Source organism: Perna viridis, chromosome 1 (assembly GCF_037379345.1).
Source record: "Perna viridis isolate PV_CMFRI_1.1 ecotype Kerala chromosome 1, ASM3737934v1, whole genome shotgun sequence".
Taxonomy (NCBI): Eukaryota; Metazoa; Mollusca; class Bivalvia; order Mytilida; family Mytilidae; genus Perna; species Perna viridis.
In genome coordinates this window covers 30,399,119-30,416,856 of record NC_142445.1, presented here as the reverse complement: position 1 = coordinate 30,416,856, position 17,738 = coordinate 30,399,119, and the positions used below count along the sequence as shown (strand labels likewise).

The window sequence follows — 17,738 nt, the reverse complement described above, 5'->3', positions numbered from 1 at the left end:
TGTCTATTTATAACTTATGCAAACTATACACAAAATTAGAACATATTTCTTTTTTCAGCTGATTTGCAAAGGAAATCTCAACAAACTGCATGCCGACTGGGTTTTGAACCAATCAAATAATCTATTACAAAAGATCGATTTCATTATCCAATCAAAAACAATGTTATGATCTACTTTCGGTTTGTTGACGAAAATGGCGGATGAAGGTAATGCACATGATCAACATAAATTAATTATGTTTTTGCTTAGTTTCACGATTTTCTGAACGAAGTATACATTCCCCGAAAGAATTCAGAAATGCTTCCTCTAGCTATTGCAGTTAAATAGATTGCCATTAAATGCAAAGCACGTATATTGGCAATGTAGAGTGTATTATATTTATAAAACGGCTATGCCTACACATGTACAGTAGTCAGTACACTCAGGGACAGTTGTTTCTGTAACACTCAAGTCGGAGTTTTAAATCCGTGTGACGGATTTTTTCTTGGTGAAATATGAGTGTTATATCCACCCAGCTTGGACATCATATATTTTGGGTGTTAATTTTAATTGTATACAGAGGATCATGCTCCCCTTGGACTGGGTGTAAAATTCACTCAACACATTGTCATTGAAGCTAATCTCATTGATAGCCACCAACAAGAAGAAAATCTGAACTTTTTTGGACAAATGCTATTATACAAAAAATAAATTGTACAGAAATGTGTCCGTGATTTTTCTAGCACTCGCCATTTTCGCCAATGACAGAAGACTTTTCAGAATGAAGAAAATAATCTAGTCTCATTTTGTCACTTAAAATCTTTGAAAGTACAAAAAATATTAAGAGCTGTGAAAGTTCAAATGCTGATGACAGTTGTAGCTGGGAAAATTCCTTTACTTCTCATTAACTTTGTATCAAAATGACATAAAGTTATTTATCATTTATTATTGTACATCAAACTTGAGTAAAAACCAAATGTGGGTAATTTTGTCACTACCGTGTCACTATATTTTGTAGTTGCATGTCAGCACTATTTTTTACAATCATGAAAATATCATTTATGCTATCAATGAATTCCTGAGGGAGCAATACTAAATTTATATTACTGAAAAATAATGACATAAATTTATCATCAACTTGGTCTGGATCCCAAAAGCACAGTTGAAAATTGTGCTAAAATAGAATCTGACATGAGGCAATATTAGGGAAAAACCTATTTGAAAATATTTATATTTGTCCAATGTAGCACTGATGCATGTTAAGGCACTTTTATATCTACATTGTGCTTGATGTATTTTTGTGTTTCTACAAAGGGTGGCAATGCAGAAAACATCATTTTTTATTATGTGAAATACATTTATAATTAAGCCAAGGATGTATGCCCTTGATTGATGTATCAGAGTGTAAGGGGATTTCTGATATTAATGATCCTTAAAAGTTTGGGAGTTTCCTTTTTTTAATTAAATCTCAGGCATGCTATTTGTATTATCTAGAAAACATGCTTGCATAACAGTGGAAAAAAATATGTGCTTTATTCATATGCAAGTACATGCACATTTAAGATTTATTTCATGTCTCTATACAGTGCTGTAAATAACAGATGATTCTAAAATATCTTATGTCAGATGCAAATACTACCAAACTTAATAAAAAACATTAATATGGTCCTCATTTTCTCACGCAAAAGTGACTAAACCTTTCAAAATCCTGGAAAAAACCCTGGAAATGCATTGTAACAATATATTTTTGTTAAAATTCAGAACTAGAGCTTGACTCAGAAGGGGACACAGGAGTTGCACATGGAAGAAATGTGAAGAAAAACATTAATATTAAACTGAAACAACCAGCAAGACCAAGAGGCAGACCAAGAAAAACAGAGAAAGCTCCACCTAAACAGAAAAAGGTTGAGATAGTAGAGGAAAAGGAAGACTTCGGTAATTTAGTATACATGATATTATACCATTGCAAAAAGTTATATTTAAACAAATTGAGAAAAAAATCTATTCTACACCATGCCTGATTAACTTTCTAGGTCTTAGTAGCTTATGCTACTGAAAATTTAGAGGGAAAAATTAGCAAAAACTATTCCCGGTTTGCACTCACTAGATTAGGCCCTGTGGAATTCAGACTTTTTACAGATAAGCCATACCAGAAAATGATCTTTTGGAAGTTGGACCCCTTATTAGAAAATCTAAGGCTCATTCTGAATAAATAAATTGAAATACAAAATGAAATTTCTAGAACACGGTTTGTTCAATATATAAATATACTTTAGTTAATAGTCTCCAATTGAATGCATTACAGTACAGTGTCAATTGGCATGGTAAAGGTTATAGCCTCATAAGCTTTATTGTGGCTTTAAAAAATTAAGCATAATGAATAATGCATTCTTATCATATTTGTTTTATTTACACTAAAATTTTTGGTCCTGCAATTCACAAAACTACTGGGTGAAATAACATATTACATGTATTTACATGTGAATAAACTGATTTGACCAATTACTGCAGCAGCAGTAATGGGTGCTGTAAAACTGCATTAGGTTTATAGCAATTTGAATCAAACTGATGCGGCTGAAACACAAATCATGTAGCTAGGCTTCTAAGTTATGTAAACTCTCTGTGTAGAATTTTGCCATACACAGTATGGGATTATACTTACGTGTCCTGCTTCCTCACTACTGTACAAAATTGTGACAGAGATCTTTTAGTCTTAATTTTCAAGTTTGAATACTGTGAAAGTGATTCCAATTTTCATGGATTCACAAGTTTTTGGAGTCTTCCATTCGTGGTTTTAAAGTTTTCAGTATACACAAATTTCCTTTTAGTTTGGAACCAAATTACGTGGTTTAATCTTCCAACGAAAACCACGAAAATTGGTACCCCATGAACAATAGTACTTTCACAGTAGCTAGATGTAAATTACATGTATGATGACCGAAACATATAAGTTGACTTATCTACAAGTTGGATAGAGGAGCTTGTACATGACATGTCATTAAGTCAGGGAGTTGTTTCGGACTGGTCAATATTATTCATTCAATTTCTTCCAGTTTTATGTAAAATATCTTTCATCCAAGCAGTGTTCATGTACATTTTTGTATATATACTACATGTACCCATAAATCGTGATACTTTCATCAAAGCCATTTTCATGTTTCTATACTACATGTACCCATAAAACTTTATGATTACATCAAGGCTATTTTCATGGTTCTGTACTACATGTACCCATAAAACTTGGTGATTACATCAAGGCTATTTTCATGGTTCTGCTGTACTACATGTACTTATAAAACTCAATGATTTTAAAATTGATAATGTTTACTTTTCAGGTGATGATGATCTTATTGAACCACCTATATTTAAGGCTGGGCCAGGAGAACCAATGCATCAAAATGGTCATCTCAAGTGGAATCATAAAGTAGGTTTATATATGATGGGGACATTGCTTTTGTAGGTTTAAACTGGTCTTGAGGTAGCATGTCAGTTAACTACTAGTAGTCCTTGATTTGTACATTTGTGTAATTCATATTCATTTTCTTTATTTCCATTGTAACAAGGGACTCACAACGTTTTTGAACTGATTTTTAGGTGTGTTTAATTGTGTAATATATTTTCAAAAAGTGGCAAGATTTTAAAGGGGAGGGTTGTGATCACACCGAAGTACTTAAACCCTCCACAGTTTTTGCGCGTCTCAAGTCAGGAATTTCTGGCCTCTGTATGCCTTGTTTCGTTTTCACCTTTGTTTTATTTCTATGTTACTTGAGTATATATTGACAACTCTTTTGCTGTTCCTGTGTATAATGATGTTTTGGGGCCAGCTGCAGCCTGCCCTGTGGTGGTAGGGTTTCCTCATCGTTCATTGAAGTCCAATGGATGGCCTTGGGCTGACAATTTCATCCTAGTGGAGTTGATGTCTCTTTGACATATTCACCATACCTATTCTCGTTATATATTATTGCATGCAGATATTTGCAATATGAAGAAAAACATAAAGGCTTGCATTTGACTTATTAACATTATTGTATACTGTAAATTGATAATTGTTTTGCTGTTGCTAATTTTCACAGATTCTTTCATGTGAACTTATTTGCATGGAATCAATTTCGTAGTTTAAAAATTAAGAAGTATTGCAAAGTACTAAAATCAAAATGGGGGTTACTATTTATCATACTTATCTGTCCACTTAGAATATGGTGAAAACTACACTGTAATACATTCACAGTTAAGTAGATGTACTTAACATTTGTTATATGAAGTATGAATGATATGAAAGACAATAAAATACATGTTTATATACATGTACCTGGTATGTGAATCCTTAACCTACAGTTCTTTGCAAAATCTAACGAGTGTTCACTTCACCTTGTATGATCATTGTATTTATTAAGATAGCCCATGGTTGATAATGTGTTGATTACATATGTATATCTACAGTTTTGTGTCCGGCAATTTCATAGGGAACCAGATTTTGTAATTGTTCTGTCAAAAAAAGACTATCCAGTATTAAAATTAGGTCTCTATAGTTTTGGCACAGTGAAATGTTTTTGTGGAATTTATATATACATTTATGCAGCAAAAATTTAGGAAAGTATTCCCTTATACAGAATATTCCTTTTATCAAATATTCTTTGAAAACAATATTAATATTATAACTTGCAGGTGAACTTGATTGGAGAGAAGGTGTTAGATCCTTTGATTCATTGTTGTGAACTCTGCCATGTTCCAATACTGCTGTATGGACGAATGGTATTGTATTATTGAACTACTTTATTTCTCCATAGATCAATTTGGAATATTTATAGAACCACAAATATATTCTCTTTAATTGAAGATGACAATTTAGTGGTATATGTTTACTTAAACTCACAGTGTTTAAACTCATCATGTATGATGGCAATATTACTTATGTGTAGTATAAGTTGATGGTTAGTCAGTTCAAAATCCTTGATTTAATAGACTTTAGAACTTAATATGTTTAAAACACAAGTTCATTTTAATTTTAATGTGTACATGAAATAAGTTTTGTATTGCATACTTTTTTTGTTTTTTTTTGTTTTTTTTGCAATGTTTTTAATAGGTGATTGCATTTAGTTTTCTATATTTGATATCAAGGTGCAAATTGTTTGAACTAGAATTTGGTTAATGATTTAACATGACACAATGCATTATTTTCTGTTTTAAAGTTTTATAAGTACTTTATACAATTATATCAGTTATAGGAGTGATCCGACCACTTGCATCCTACATGTTGAAATCCTTGCATGGTCATTTAAAACTCATCCAATCTCATCAAACCCAGTCTGTTGTTAAAATATGTAGTTTGTTTTTTTTCACAATATTTCATATAAGACTCTTTTGTAGATTCCATGCAAGCATGTTTTTTGCCTTGATTGTGCTAGGAAAACAGATAAAGTTTGCACCAGGTAAAACAATAAACAGACATTACATTCTTTTTAATATATAGACTATAGTATATTTACTGTTAAACAACTTCCTTTTATGGATTTTAATATTCACTGTTTTTTATATTTCTAAGGGTAGACTTCTGGTTTTTTATTACCATCTTCATGTTTTCATTTTTTTTACAATCCATAAAATAGGTCATTGGAAAATAACTTAATTTCTTCAGTTTAGATTTTCATTTTTAAATGGTTTTTCAAAATGGGATTATCCGATATTTAGTGAGACACACTGAATTAGTTTAATTTGAACCAATTTGATGTAACTTAGTAAATAATGGAGGTTGGATACATACATGTTCAAGAGTATTAACTCTGTTAAATTTGGATATTTGTTTTTGCCTGTGAGGGACAGACCTATATGTACAATAACAACACTTAACTTTATAGAAAATGCCCCATTTTATTGTTAAATCAATGATGTCTTGACCAACGGGAATATGTACCTATGACACATGTGTGCATCTGCGTCAAAAGTTTATACAATCACTTCCTTATTGCATATATCATTTATGACAGAATAATCTTGATCTTCGTATTTCATAGTATGTTAATGATGCTCTGTCCCTATTTTAGCAATTAATTATTTGGCATATGCATTAGATACTAACCAACATAAATTTTTAAGTTGCTTATATTGTTAGCAACTTCTTGCACTCGTAATTTCAGTATCATTCAGTAACATTCGCATATTATTTGCGTAATAATATATCTCCACTCCACATTAATCTGCTGATCTGTGCTGTGTTTACCGTCATAGCTTCATAGATCTAGCTTCACACAAGATCACAATGTGCTTCTTAAATATATATATATGTATATTGCCATTGTCAGTTGTTTAATCTGGTTCCCTGGTCAATGTCATAAGCAACCTTAAGATCACTAAAAGTTTGAGAAAAACTTGTGTAGCAAAAACATTACCCGCACTTCCTGGTAACCAGTTGTATAGATTAAAAACATTCAAGTCATCAGTTATGAGTCTAAGCAAATCAATGGAACCAAGATTCTGGCAGAAGTCACCCAATTTTAGAGCATATCCCATTCATGCCATTTTGGATGTTGAAAACAAAATCAGTGGCATAGAATATTTTACTAATAGTGACTTTGAAGACTTAAGTCTGATTTTATTTTGATATCTGAAAAATTTAAGAAGAGATGACAGAAACAGCTGATACCATAATTTTTTGTTGATTTCTTTTTTGTTTGGCTTAGAATAGTTATTAGTACACATTTAAAATATTTATTTGTTTGGTCATAGAAAATTGTGGCTTTATGTATGATTACTATTTGCATCTTTTGAAGATAAATGCAAACAATTTAATGTATTGTGAATTTATTCTTCAGATCTAAATTTGCTATTACAACTTCTTTTCTAGGTGCGATGAATCTGTGCAAAGAATAGAACAGTCAACATTGGGAACAGTTTATGTGTGTAGCTATGGTGGTGCCAAACATGGATCATCTGGTTGTCGTAGAACATACCTTTCACAGCGTGACCTACAAGCTCATGTGAATCATCGTCATTTGAAAGAGGCTGGTGAACCAGCTAAATCCAAAGAATCCGGTAAACCTTCAGTTAAGGCATCAGGATCGCTTGATATATTTGGTTCAAGACCCGAAGGAGATTCATCCACCAGGCCACCTCAAGGTGAAATCTACCCACAGAGGTCATCAGAGGGAGTGAGAATTTCACAAAGCCAGCCTCTTGTACCAACTCATCTCCCTCCACCAACTCTGGCTATGGGTGGACTTCATCAGCCTCCACCAATATCCCAACCTTTGCAACAGCCTCCAACACAAACACAGATTGATGCTTATGGGGCTAATGTTGGTATGATGCAACCAGGAAGAAGTAATCTTATCTCTATACCTATACATGAGGATACAGACTATAGACGACAAAATTTTATGGCTCCCCCATTAGGTATGCCACCAGCAGTGTCTTTTTCAACATCTGTTCCCCCACCTGGGTTTCCGCAGCCAAGATTTTCACAACCATCTACCATGTCACCAGCTATTCATCAAGGACCACCACCAGCATCTTTTTCTACACCACAAATGAATTTAGGAGCTTTGGCTAGGTTTTCTTCTCCGCCTCCAATATCAACTTCATCTGGACTGAACCAGCCACCCCCTATAATGCGTCCTGGGGGACCACCTCCTCCTCACATTGTAGGTAGTGGTGCTCCTCCTCAGAGGTTCCCAAATCCTCCCAGAGGACATTTTGAAGACAGTACATCTAAGCCTCCTTTTGGACAGCAAGCTGGGCAAGGGACAAGAGGTCCCTGGCCTGGTCCTCCACCCCAGTCACAAGGGGGTGGGCCATTGGGTCCTTCACAACCAAGACCACAGTCAGAATACAATAGATACTATTAAAGATTTTGTTTGTGAGAAACTTTATCATATTGTATTTGTATGATACATTTGTATACATTTATGTATTCATGAATATAAGTTGCTATTTGTGTGTACAAATTAGGGCTAAAGCAGTAATACAAATGTAGCGGTAATGTTAAGTCTCTACAGCAGTTCCATTCCACCTATATTTTTACTTTACTTTGATGTGGGTCAGTTTGTCTTACCAAGATATTTTCTCATTTTCAGCATTTTTGTGGCTCACACATATAAGCTTTTCTATAGGTAAGCTCAAGTTTAAAACATTTTGGATTGCGATTACATTTTTTAATAAATATTTCAAAGTGTGTGTAATGTTTCAAATGGGTTACTTTTGTGGCAGGCAAGTAGACATTCTGAAAGTTTCAGAATTAAAAAAAAAAAAATATTTTGAGGCTTAATTTTTTAAATTTTTTAAAGATTACCTGTACTTAAAATTTAAGTGATACAAAATTATGATTATTTTGAAGAATGTTTTGTGTGATTGGTATGGTGACATTTCATAAAATTGTTTGATCATTTATCATTTACTTCTGATTCTTTCTATATTATATTTTATTTTTCTGCTGTTTGGAGAAATGTTAAATTTTCTTCAGTTATGATTGGTTTTAATTGCATCTCAACTCTAGTTTAAAACAATTAGAATTTTCAACACACAAGATTTAATTATAAAAAACTTGGAAAATGTAACATTGTTTGGAAACCTCTGCAGAAATTTGATAATTACCTGGTTGTTAAACAAATTTGATCACTTGGTTGTCAAAAATTATCTATGGCTGAGATTTTGAGAAAAAATGCTTTGTATTTGGTTTATTTTTTCTTTATGTTACATAATCCATATTCTTTTTTAATTCAGAATAAAACAGAACCTTTCTTTGCAAGCAGTGAACTATTATGATCTATTTGTTGAATTTAACAACCTTATGGTAGCAATTTCTAAAATGATAAAGCACTTTTTTTCTTTGAAATTTTTAAGTTGTGATATGAAGAATTAACTGTTTCGATTAAAAGAAAAACTTTTTGTACCCAATCTTTTTTTTTTTTTTTGGACATATGGTTTACCGCTTTCTGTCCATCTTCATATTGTACAGTAATTCAAAAACACTTAAAGGGATTTTATTTTCATATTTTTTACGATGTTTTGTAGATGTACAGAAAAGGGGTAAGCCCTTTAGTCGGACATAGATGTGGTATTAACCAATAAGTCAATCATTTTATGCAATATTTTGCATGAAGAAGGCTCCCTTTTGTTTTTCCCATGTTTAAATTTTTGTTTTGAAGTGGGTCTTTCAACTCCATATAAAAATGGACAGAAGTATCATTTGGTTTTGTGCAGCTTTTTTATCTACAAAGAGGGTGGATCCAGAGATTTTGGAAAGGGGCTCCAGGCTATTATTTGCTCATTTTTTGCCCAAATATTGCATGAAATAAAAATTTTCAATGCAAGGGAGAGGTTCTACCACCAGAACCCCCTTGATCTGTCACTGCAACCAAAGCTGGAAAATTTGTGGCTTAATACGAGAAGCAAAGTGACAAATCCTGCAAGGTATATTGGTGGAAAGTGCTGAAACAGAGAATGTTTTTCATCGTAATATCTGTCCTATACTACATTAATTTTATTACTCTACACTCACTCCAAATTTATCCATACAATAAAATAGTATTTAAGAAGCTGTCCGTTTAAAATTCAGGCAGATCCTATGATATGGTTGGCACAGGAAAAATTTTATCCCACAGATTTTTTCTAATGTAATGTATGTCAAATAATATAAAGTTAGTAACAAGTTCCCTAACAAAGCAACCAAATTTTGTTAAAGTGTTATCTCCCTTTTTTCAATGAACTCGCATGCAATGTTATTTACTTCTCTTCAATTGTTACAGTTAATCAAAAACCGACATTTAACTTTGAGATGGGGTGCATTTGTGATATGAAATAGATATATTATATCAACTTGTAATAAGTGCAGTAAAGGAAACTATTGTAAGAACCTACCAAAAACAAGACTGATTTAATTAGTTTAACCTTTATTTGACAATAACATAACTAGAGATCACTTTTCTTTCAATAAGTCCTCCAACATCTGTTCACACATCATAAGTGCTCTTGGAACATGAAAGCAACCTATTAAGGAAGACTATATATGACAAGTTAAAAAAAAAAGCAAAAAAGATAATGCCTTTCAGTAATATATAAGGCACCAACCACTTTATTAGCGAAAGGGGGGGCAGGGGCTGGGATCACTTTGAAAAAGAAAATGTTTCTAATTTTGGGAAATTTTTACTCATCCAGTGAAAAAATTGAGTTACTGCTCCTATATTCTCCTTATTACTTAACAAGGCTTATTTCACCCCCCCCCCTTGGAAAAATATCTGTGCCTAATGAAAATGCAGTCCATCTGTGACTATGATACCATCCTCTTGTATTGCATTCTATGTAAAATTGACCTGTATATAAAGACCACCTTTCTAATGAGACTATGATTTTGCTCTTCCTTGAAAAGTTACTCAAGATAGTTTTGACTATACTTCAATACTATCCATCTGGATATTTGCATTTTTCTCAGTAATTAAAAAAAATGTACCAATGATTTCAGAAGTTACAGTGACAATTTCATAATGACAAATATATAAAAATGGCATCTAAAACTTAAACATTAAGTACATTGTACAAATAAATGAATTAATTACCTTTCCAGACACTCCCTTTAAAGCAATGTTTCACTTTACCCTCCCGGTCTAAATACCCAAACCATTCACCAAATTCTTCATCAACAAACTAATAATTATTTGTTTTCAAGTAGACACTTTTAATGCAGTAAAAATCATTTGATCTCATTTGAATAGCTTAGATTACATCTCATAAAATGAAGATGTGGAGAGGATAGGCCTTTTTCTTCAATCAATTAAATTACAAATTACAAACTTCTTTATGTGATTTACTGGACAATTGAAAAGTAGATAAAAGCTTTCTATTAATACCTATTGAATTGTCTGTTAGAAGTTTAAATATCCTCAGTTGTCCTTTAATTATTTACAAGAGTTCACCAGGTGATTGTTAATTTATCAAGAGACCTACTATCTCCTAAAGTCATCATTGTATGTGCTGTAAAATGGTTACTGTATAAAATGGATCAATTCATATAGATGATTCTCCATTTTAGAATTAAAAAAACTTGCTTACTGCCCTCTACACCTGCTGGCATGTAGGACAGCACTGTTTCCATAACATAAATGTTTTTACTGGATAGGGTTACTAGCTCCATGTTCAATCACCAACTTCGGGAGTCACAGGTAAGGCTTTGTGATCTGCATTTGTATTTGTACATGATATACATGTACAAAAGAATATGAATTTTCTAAGTATCTTTATTGGTTGTGTTGATAAAGAATCGTTGCAGTGGATGTATTATGGTGTAGAACTTTCTGACCATCAACATACAATATGTGATGGATACATGGGGTGGGGGAAGGGGGGTTGGGCACCCTTTCGGGGAAAATGTTGACAATATGTGCACAATTTGAGTAATTTTAAATCAGTAAAAGATAGCCTAAAATCTCACTTTTCAGAATCTCTGGATCTGTCCCTTATGACTAAAATAAGATGGGTTTTTGTTGTTTTAGAGTTCGCTAACTTGAAGAGCAGAGGATGCTTACCCTATTGGTGCACCTCCTTGATGCTCCCAGCTTTTAGTGGAGTCCTGGTTGTTCATTTACTTTTGTTTCTTTGTAAATGTTATTTTGTTGTTTTTTCATGTTCTTTGTTGTGTGTGTCTGTTTTCCCTGTCTAGTCTTTAACCTTGGAATTTATTATTTTGACTTTATATGAGCAACTCGGTGGGTGTTTTTAGAAAAGCAGAGGACGTTTAACCTACCGTTGTCTTGAGCTGAAACCTTTGTTCCCTTGATTACTCTTTGAAACATTGCATTAAAGGGTACAGGTGTATTTTACTTTCTATTCTAAACATTTTTTTCTATCCACAGAATGGTTGGGGTTTTTTTTGTGATTTGTTTTTTTTTTGTTTGTAAAAGGAAGTACATTTGTACTTACATGAGAATAACTATAATCAAAAACTTGAGCAAATAAATTTAAATATTTGACATCTTTGGTGTGCTTGTAGGCCATCAAAAAAGAAATCATGGCTTCATTATGAGGCCACCACAGCTTCATGTCCCATTCCAATTGTGCAGGTGACCAACCATCAACATCTAAAAAGTAGTAGATTCCACCCAATTCTTTGTCCCATCCGTAATTAAAAGGGTTTATTATGAATTTTTGTATGGCTGTTTCTATTAATTCTGATCTGTTTTTCCTCACTGCAAGATCCAATAAGAACCAACCTGCCTCTATTGAATGGCCTACAATTATATACATGGCATTCTTTAGAAACAGTGTCTGAATGTGCTTAGTTTTGTGGTGCAAATCCCAAAATATTAAGGAACTGTTACAGTTAATCAATTGTAGACCATCAAAAAATTATTGTTCTTTAAAAACAGGACAGATCCAAAATTTTATAAAAAGGGGTCCATCTATAAGTATCCACTTTTTGCCCAAAATAAAAACTGGAATTTTCCAACATAAAGGGGGTGTAGTTCTGATCTCTGGAAAATATAATCTTTTCCATGTCTCTATATTATTGTCATCTTTGTTTATGTACAATGCCTGAATATAATTTTTGAACTGTTGACAAATATATGTCAAAATCCATTATAAAATTTGTACCTGGATTCATCAGTCTTCCACCACTGCCTGACAGCTCACTTCCATCTAATCCTGTATTCTCAAGAACAACTGACCCATTTCTCTAAAGTGATAATATAAAATTTCCGATCATACACCATCTAATATTGTCTGTGTATTAGTTATTTACTCTGGCAATGCTGAATGTGACTCAAGTTTTCTAAAAAAAATTTCAAGCTGATTACTCCAAAAAATTGTTTCTACCGTACAATAATCTATTCAACACATGATTATTTGGATTTCTAAACTACTTGAATTTACATTTTAAAGAGCTATTAAAATAACACAAATAACTAATTGTGACCAAAGATGAGTGTATATAAACGCCCTAATGTAACTGGATTTCCGATCAAAGTATAAAAAAACTATTGGATTTGGTTAAGACTCGAGTGAAAACAATAAGTTTTGAGCCCGACTTAGGCCAAAAAGAAAGTAATATGTTTTTCTATTCACACCTTTGAAACAAATGTGATAGATAGGTACATTTTTTTTCTTATTTTCTTTTACATTGAGTCTGTAGGGAAGATATAAGAATAATTGGTATGAATGCCAATGAAATATATGTCATCCACCAAAAGCCAAGCAACGAATAATTAAACTTCTACAGGTCACCACACGGTCTTTAATGATGAACAAAACCCAAACCATAAAGCAAGCTGTAAAATTCCCCAAAATAAATAATGTTAAACTATTCATAAAAGACGAAAATCTATATAATCTATAGAGAAAAAAAACGCAAAACGAATAACAAGGAACATAAAAACAAGGCAGAGACACTCTGATTTTTAACTGTGATACCGAAAATTTCTTTAAAAAAAAACCCAAGTTTTAGGGTATCTATTTAGCGAAAATAAAATAGGGTGGGTAGTGTAATTGAAAAAACAAAAAAGGCACATATTATTTTTAATTTGACTTCAAAATAGCAAGCTTTGTCTCTATACCTGAATGTGCATGAGTATTTCTTTGACAGCCCAGTCCGTAGCCTTCTTGTATTTTTCTTCCAATGAACTGTCCATAGTTTTTATCTGGCTAATAATGCATAGCATCATCATGGGCACTGCTAAAGAGCTCATCTTTGGACTACCTTCTAGATATTGTCGCCCTAGTGCCAAATCATCTTCCATTGTCCAGAATGCTATTTTATCCATCATATGGACAGCCTCTTCCTTAATTAAAATAGAAATGGCGAAAACCAATTTTCTGGAATAACAATGTACATTCTGTTAATCACTATTTTATTTCCATTAAATATGACCCAAAAATATCAAAAACAAATAAACTCCCGGCACTGGGGTCAAGTTCATTCAAAGAGATGGTTAATAAGGAAATTGTGCTAACATAAGAAACAGTTGGCAAGACTGCTAGAAATTGATTGCAAGCTTTAACCATCCACTATAGCATATTGTTCCAACAAAAGGAGTTTTACTCCAGAAGTGCTAGAGATTGGTTGGCAAGCTTTAACCATTCACTATAGCAGATTGTGCTAACAAACTCCAGCAGTACAAGAGATTGGTTGACAAGCTTTAACCATACACTAAGTGCCATCTTTAAAAAAAAGACAGTCAACCCAGTAAAATTGTGTATTTTTTCTAAGTTTCTACATTTCTTTCAAGAAAATAACACATGGCACGCAATGTCAAATTTTCGATTGTTTTTTCGAATGCAAATTCAAATTTTCGATACAGTTTTTTCGAACGCCACTAAGTCAGCAGTATTTGGCCAATCGGGAAACATAATTGCGATCAGGTGATTTGCGTTCCCATAGAAGAGAGTCCTTAAAGTCACAGGGTAAAAAGCGAAACTATACCGACTGCGTCAGAAAAAAATATGATAACACAAGGAGTAGTACTCCAGCAGTCTTAGACACTGGTTGCATTGGTAAGCTTTTTCCCGACTAAAAACCTCCTTCTAACGTAGGAATTCAGCCCACATAGGGCACACGCGATATGATCTGTCCATAACCAATACAAATTGGAGAACTCCAGCATCATGAATATAATACCCGTTTAATGGACGTCATAAAAGTCTATATGCACAGATTTTTATCTTGTAATCATATATAAAAAGTGGTTACTGGACAGATCCAATATAAAGGTAAAATGTTTTCATAAGTTTATTCTCTGTCTGTTGATCGGGGCAGATATTACATTTAATGTTGCAGTGTGTTCTGCTGAGGCGGTGTGTTGACTGATTCAGTAATTTAGCACATTTATGGATCTGCATGAAAATATATCTAAAATCTTAATAATACAATATAGGTAGAGTGAAAATGTTTAATTTACCTTGTAATGTTGTTTTCCTGTTGCTATTCCAACTTCAGACATTGCCATGAGATTGAAGCATTCTGAGAATATGGTGTGTTGTACTTTTATTGGTTTACCATCTTTAGTCACAGCTAAATAGCATCTGTATGTATCAGGAACTCTGGCATGTTTCATAAGGAAATCTGCTCCTATAAGAATTGAAGTAAAATATATTAAAAACTAAATAGGAGTCATGAGAGAAAATACGATTGCATGTAATAATTTTACTGTACTAAACTTAAGTCAATAACCCCTGCTGGCGTTGAGTTAGTCCAGGTTTTGTACAAATTTAAGACAAGAACATTGTGCAGGTTTTCAGTTCATTGCCACGTGTTCTACCAAACCGTTGTTTTAACTTAATAAAAAAACTTTACCACAAACAAGCAAAATATAAAAGAGGATGAAAACATAAACTAGAGGCTCTAAAGAGCCTGTATCGCTCACCTTGTAAATAAGTAAGATTCTTATTATTTGTAATAGAGGCCATGTTTTTTCTTGTATAAAAATTTCTAACGCTCATACATAAGGAACAATCATATCAATTTTCATTGAATTCTATCCTATAGTTTCTAAGAAGAAAATTTTTGAAATTACATAAAATATATATAGCAAAAACACGTTGTAAAAGGGCAAGAACTCCAACATGGCTTAAACAGATTTACACGAAAATTTGATGATAGACAGATCTCTTGCTGTACACTTTTAATCAGTCAGAACTAAAAGGTTTTGGAGATATATATGGAAAACTTCTGTCTGACCTCTATGTTTTATCTTTAGTAACAGGGTCATGTTTTTCAACGGATCAAATTCTATGCAGAACACCCTCAGAAATATTCATACTAAGTTTGGTTCAAATTGGTCCAGTAGTTTCTGAAGAGAATGGTTTTGAAAAATTGTTAACGAAGACGACGACGGACGACGACGAACACCAAGTGATGGCCAGGTGAGCTAAAAAGGAACATAAATGCGTTTCTATATATTTGAATAAAACTCGCCTTTAATTGCTGTGTCTAATATTTCTGATCTCCGAAACCGTTCCATAACATTGTATAATCTTGCATACATCCAAACCTGTATAAATAAACTTTTTGTATGCATAAAGGTTATAGAGACGACATTTTCAAGAATTCTATGTATATACGAGTTAGTATATGGTATACTACAGTCGTCGCCATGACATAGTTAATCGTAACGTTGTGGCCTATCTTTATGTAGAATTACATTTGGCGTATATTTGTTTACATCCTTACCGGGATTGACCTTCATCGGGTGTCTTGCACGGAAATGATCTCCAAGACGCAATGAAAGAAGCAGAAAATGCTCACCCTTCAACACACCCCAGTCTATTTCCGATTTATTTGGTAGGTTCAATACTGCTGCTTTTTATTCTTTGTTTTTCTTGATTGTTATCCTTTAAAGTTCTATTTAATGTTCTCGTTATAGATTTACCCTCTATGATATCTCACATTTTAATCGACATTTCATTATTTTCAATCTACTTTTCTATAAAATGCATGATAATTGTACAGCGGACCGGTCGAGACCCGAAAGAATAGTTCCCTTAGCTAGTTCATGACGTTTACAACTCAGTTTGTGATTGATCTGTCATTTTTAACATGGTCAACTTCATTTTGTGAAGTATACTGTGCTATTTCACTACATATTTAAGCTCGTTACAAAACTAACAAAAAATACAATATATCAACATTAATTAACACATTAAAAGAATACATATGCCAAAGTCAGTACTAGTCTAACTATAGGATCTGAGCAAAGTGAACCTAAATTTATATTGTACCTCCTTCACATACACAATCTTTACGAATTTCCAAAATTTACAAGATTCGTAAAACTAACACCAACCTTTGCGAATAATGCCTTTTGAAGCCACTTTTACAAGTGATTTGCGAATGCTTTACGATTGGTTACAAGTATGAACAATCAATTCACAATTTATTAAGAATGAATGCGATGAGTTTACGGTACCAGTTCACGATTCATTGTGGTTATATACCTGCAGTTTACCAACGAATACGATATTGTCAAAAATAATTACGAGTACAATGCGAATTGTAATGATTTGGTCCAAGCTTTTACGGAAAATTAACGAATAGCTTGTTTACAATAACCTAACAAATTTGTAAAGAATTTGTGCGGTATAGTTTTATGAAAGGTAACAATTTTCAATGGGGTTGCATTTACAAATATGAATTTAAGAAATATAGCCTCATTCATTCTTCAATTGAACATTCAGGGAGATTTGAGATTTGCTCGCGTGAATTCTTGTTTTTCCGTTAACCCATCATGAAACTATTGTATATTTCTTGGAATTATTCGTAAATGAATTGTAAAATAATCGTAAGAAATAGCAAACCAAACACATTTCCAGCGAATGCTTTACTAGTTCTTGCGATCGATTAACGATTGCTTTACGAATTGCTATGAGTAATTTATGGATTCTTACGTATAATATAATCAACAAAGATTCGTGGCCATGCATTCGTGTAAAACAATTTAACATGTCAAGAAAATTTCATATATACTTTTGCGGATGGACACGAATGTCTGTGAATGTCTATGATTTGTTAAAAAATATTTACGAAAGTCGACGAATTAATTATGAATGCTTGCGAATGACAAAGAATTGAGTATTTGTAATGATTCGTAAGAAAGATTCGTGTATATGAACGTAGAGTACCAATTAGTGAAAACGGACAAAAGATGTGTAGACTGCACAATATATCGTAAGACAATGTCCAAAGACTTGTACAATTGTGACACAGCTACTGTCGATGTCCAAACAAAAGCCAATTTAAGGAGGTAGGGAAAAGGGAAAGGGACATAACTCTTGAAATCAGT

The 17,738-nt window shown here is 32.9% G+C and overlaps 2 protein-coding genes across 6 annotated transcripts in view; one reads left to right on the top strand and one right to left on the bottom strand.

Annotated features, from left to right (window-relative positions):
• The first annotated feature begins 74 nt into the window (after positions 1–74).
• LOC148628308 (uncharacterized) lies at positions 75–8,863 on the top strand. The gene is made up of 6 exons (XM_088585918.1): positions 75–206; positions 1,741–1,914; positions 3,315–3,403; positions 4,645–4,731; positions 5,347–5,408; positions 6,821–8,863. The coding sequence occupies exons 1-6, from the start codon at positions 194–196 to the stop codon at positions 7,818–7,820; spliced, it is 1,425 nt and encodes a 474-aa protein (XP_088442044.1). The 5' UTR covers positions 75–193; the 3' UTR covers positions 7,821–8,863.
• A 983-nt stretch (positions 8,864–9,846) lies between these two features.
• LOC148628304 (N-acylglucosamine 2-epimerase-like) overlaps positions 9,847–17,738 on the bottom strand; it is a 40,182-nt gene continuing 32,290 nt past the window's right edge. For 4 of the 5 annotated variants that reach the window (XM_088585949.1, XM_088585939.1, XM_088585931.1 and 1 more), the window contains 7 exons: positions 15,875–15,950; positions 14,859–15,028; positions 13,518–13,742; positions 12,559–12,640; positions 11,887–12,194; positions 10,527–10,614; positions 9,847–9,960 (listed from right to left, as the gene is read on the bottom strand). In XM_088585949.1, coding sequence (XP_088442075.1) covers positions 9,890–9,960; positions 10,527–10,614; positions 11,887–12,194; positions 12,559–12,640; positions 13,518–13,742; positions 14,859–15,028; positions 15,875–15,950 — 1,020 coding nt within the window. In that variant the 3' untranslated portion in view covers positions 9,847–9,889. The remainder of the gene's footprint in view (positions 9,961–10,526; positions 10,615–11,886; positions 12,195–12,558; positions 12,641–13,517; positions 13,743–14,858; positions 15,029–15,874; positions 15,951–17,738) is intronic. The other variant, XM_088585956.1, reaches the window with a different exon arrangement.

Coding starts and splice junctions, on each gene's coding strand:
- LOC148628308 (XM_088585918.1), top strand. Junction 3,404..4,644: donor ATCTCAAGTGGAATCATAAA/GTAGGTTTATAT, acceptor TATAACTTGCAG/GTGAACTTGATTGGAGAGAA. Junction 5,409..6,820: donor ACAGATAAAGTTTGCACCAG/GTAAAACAATAA, acceptor CTTCTTTTCTAG/GTGCGATGAATCTGTGCAAA.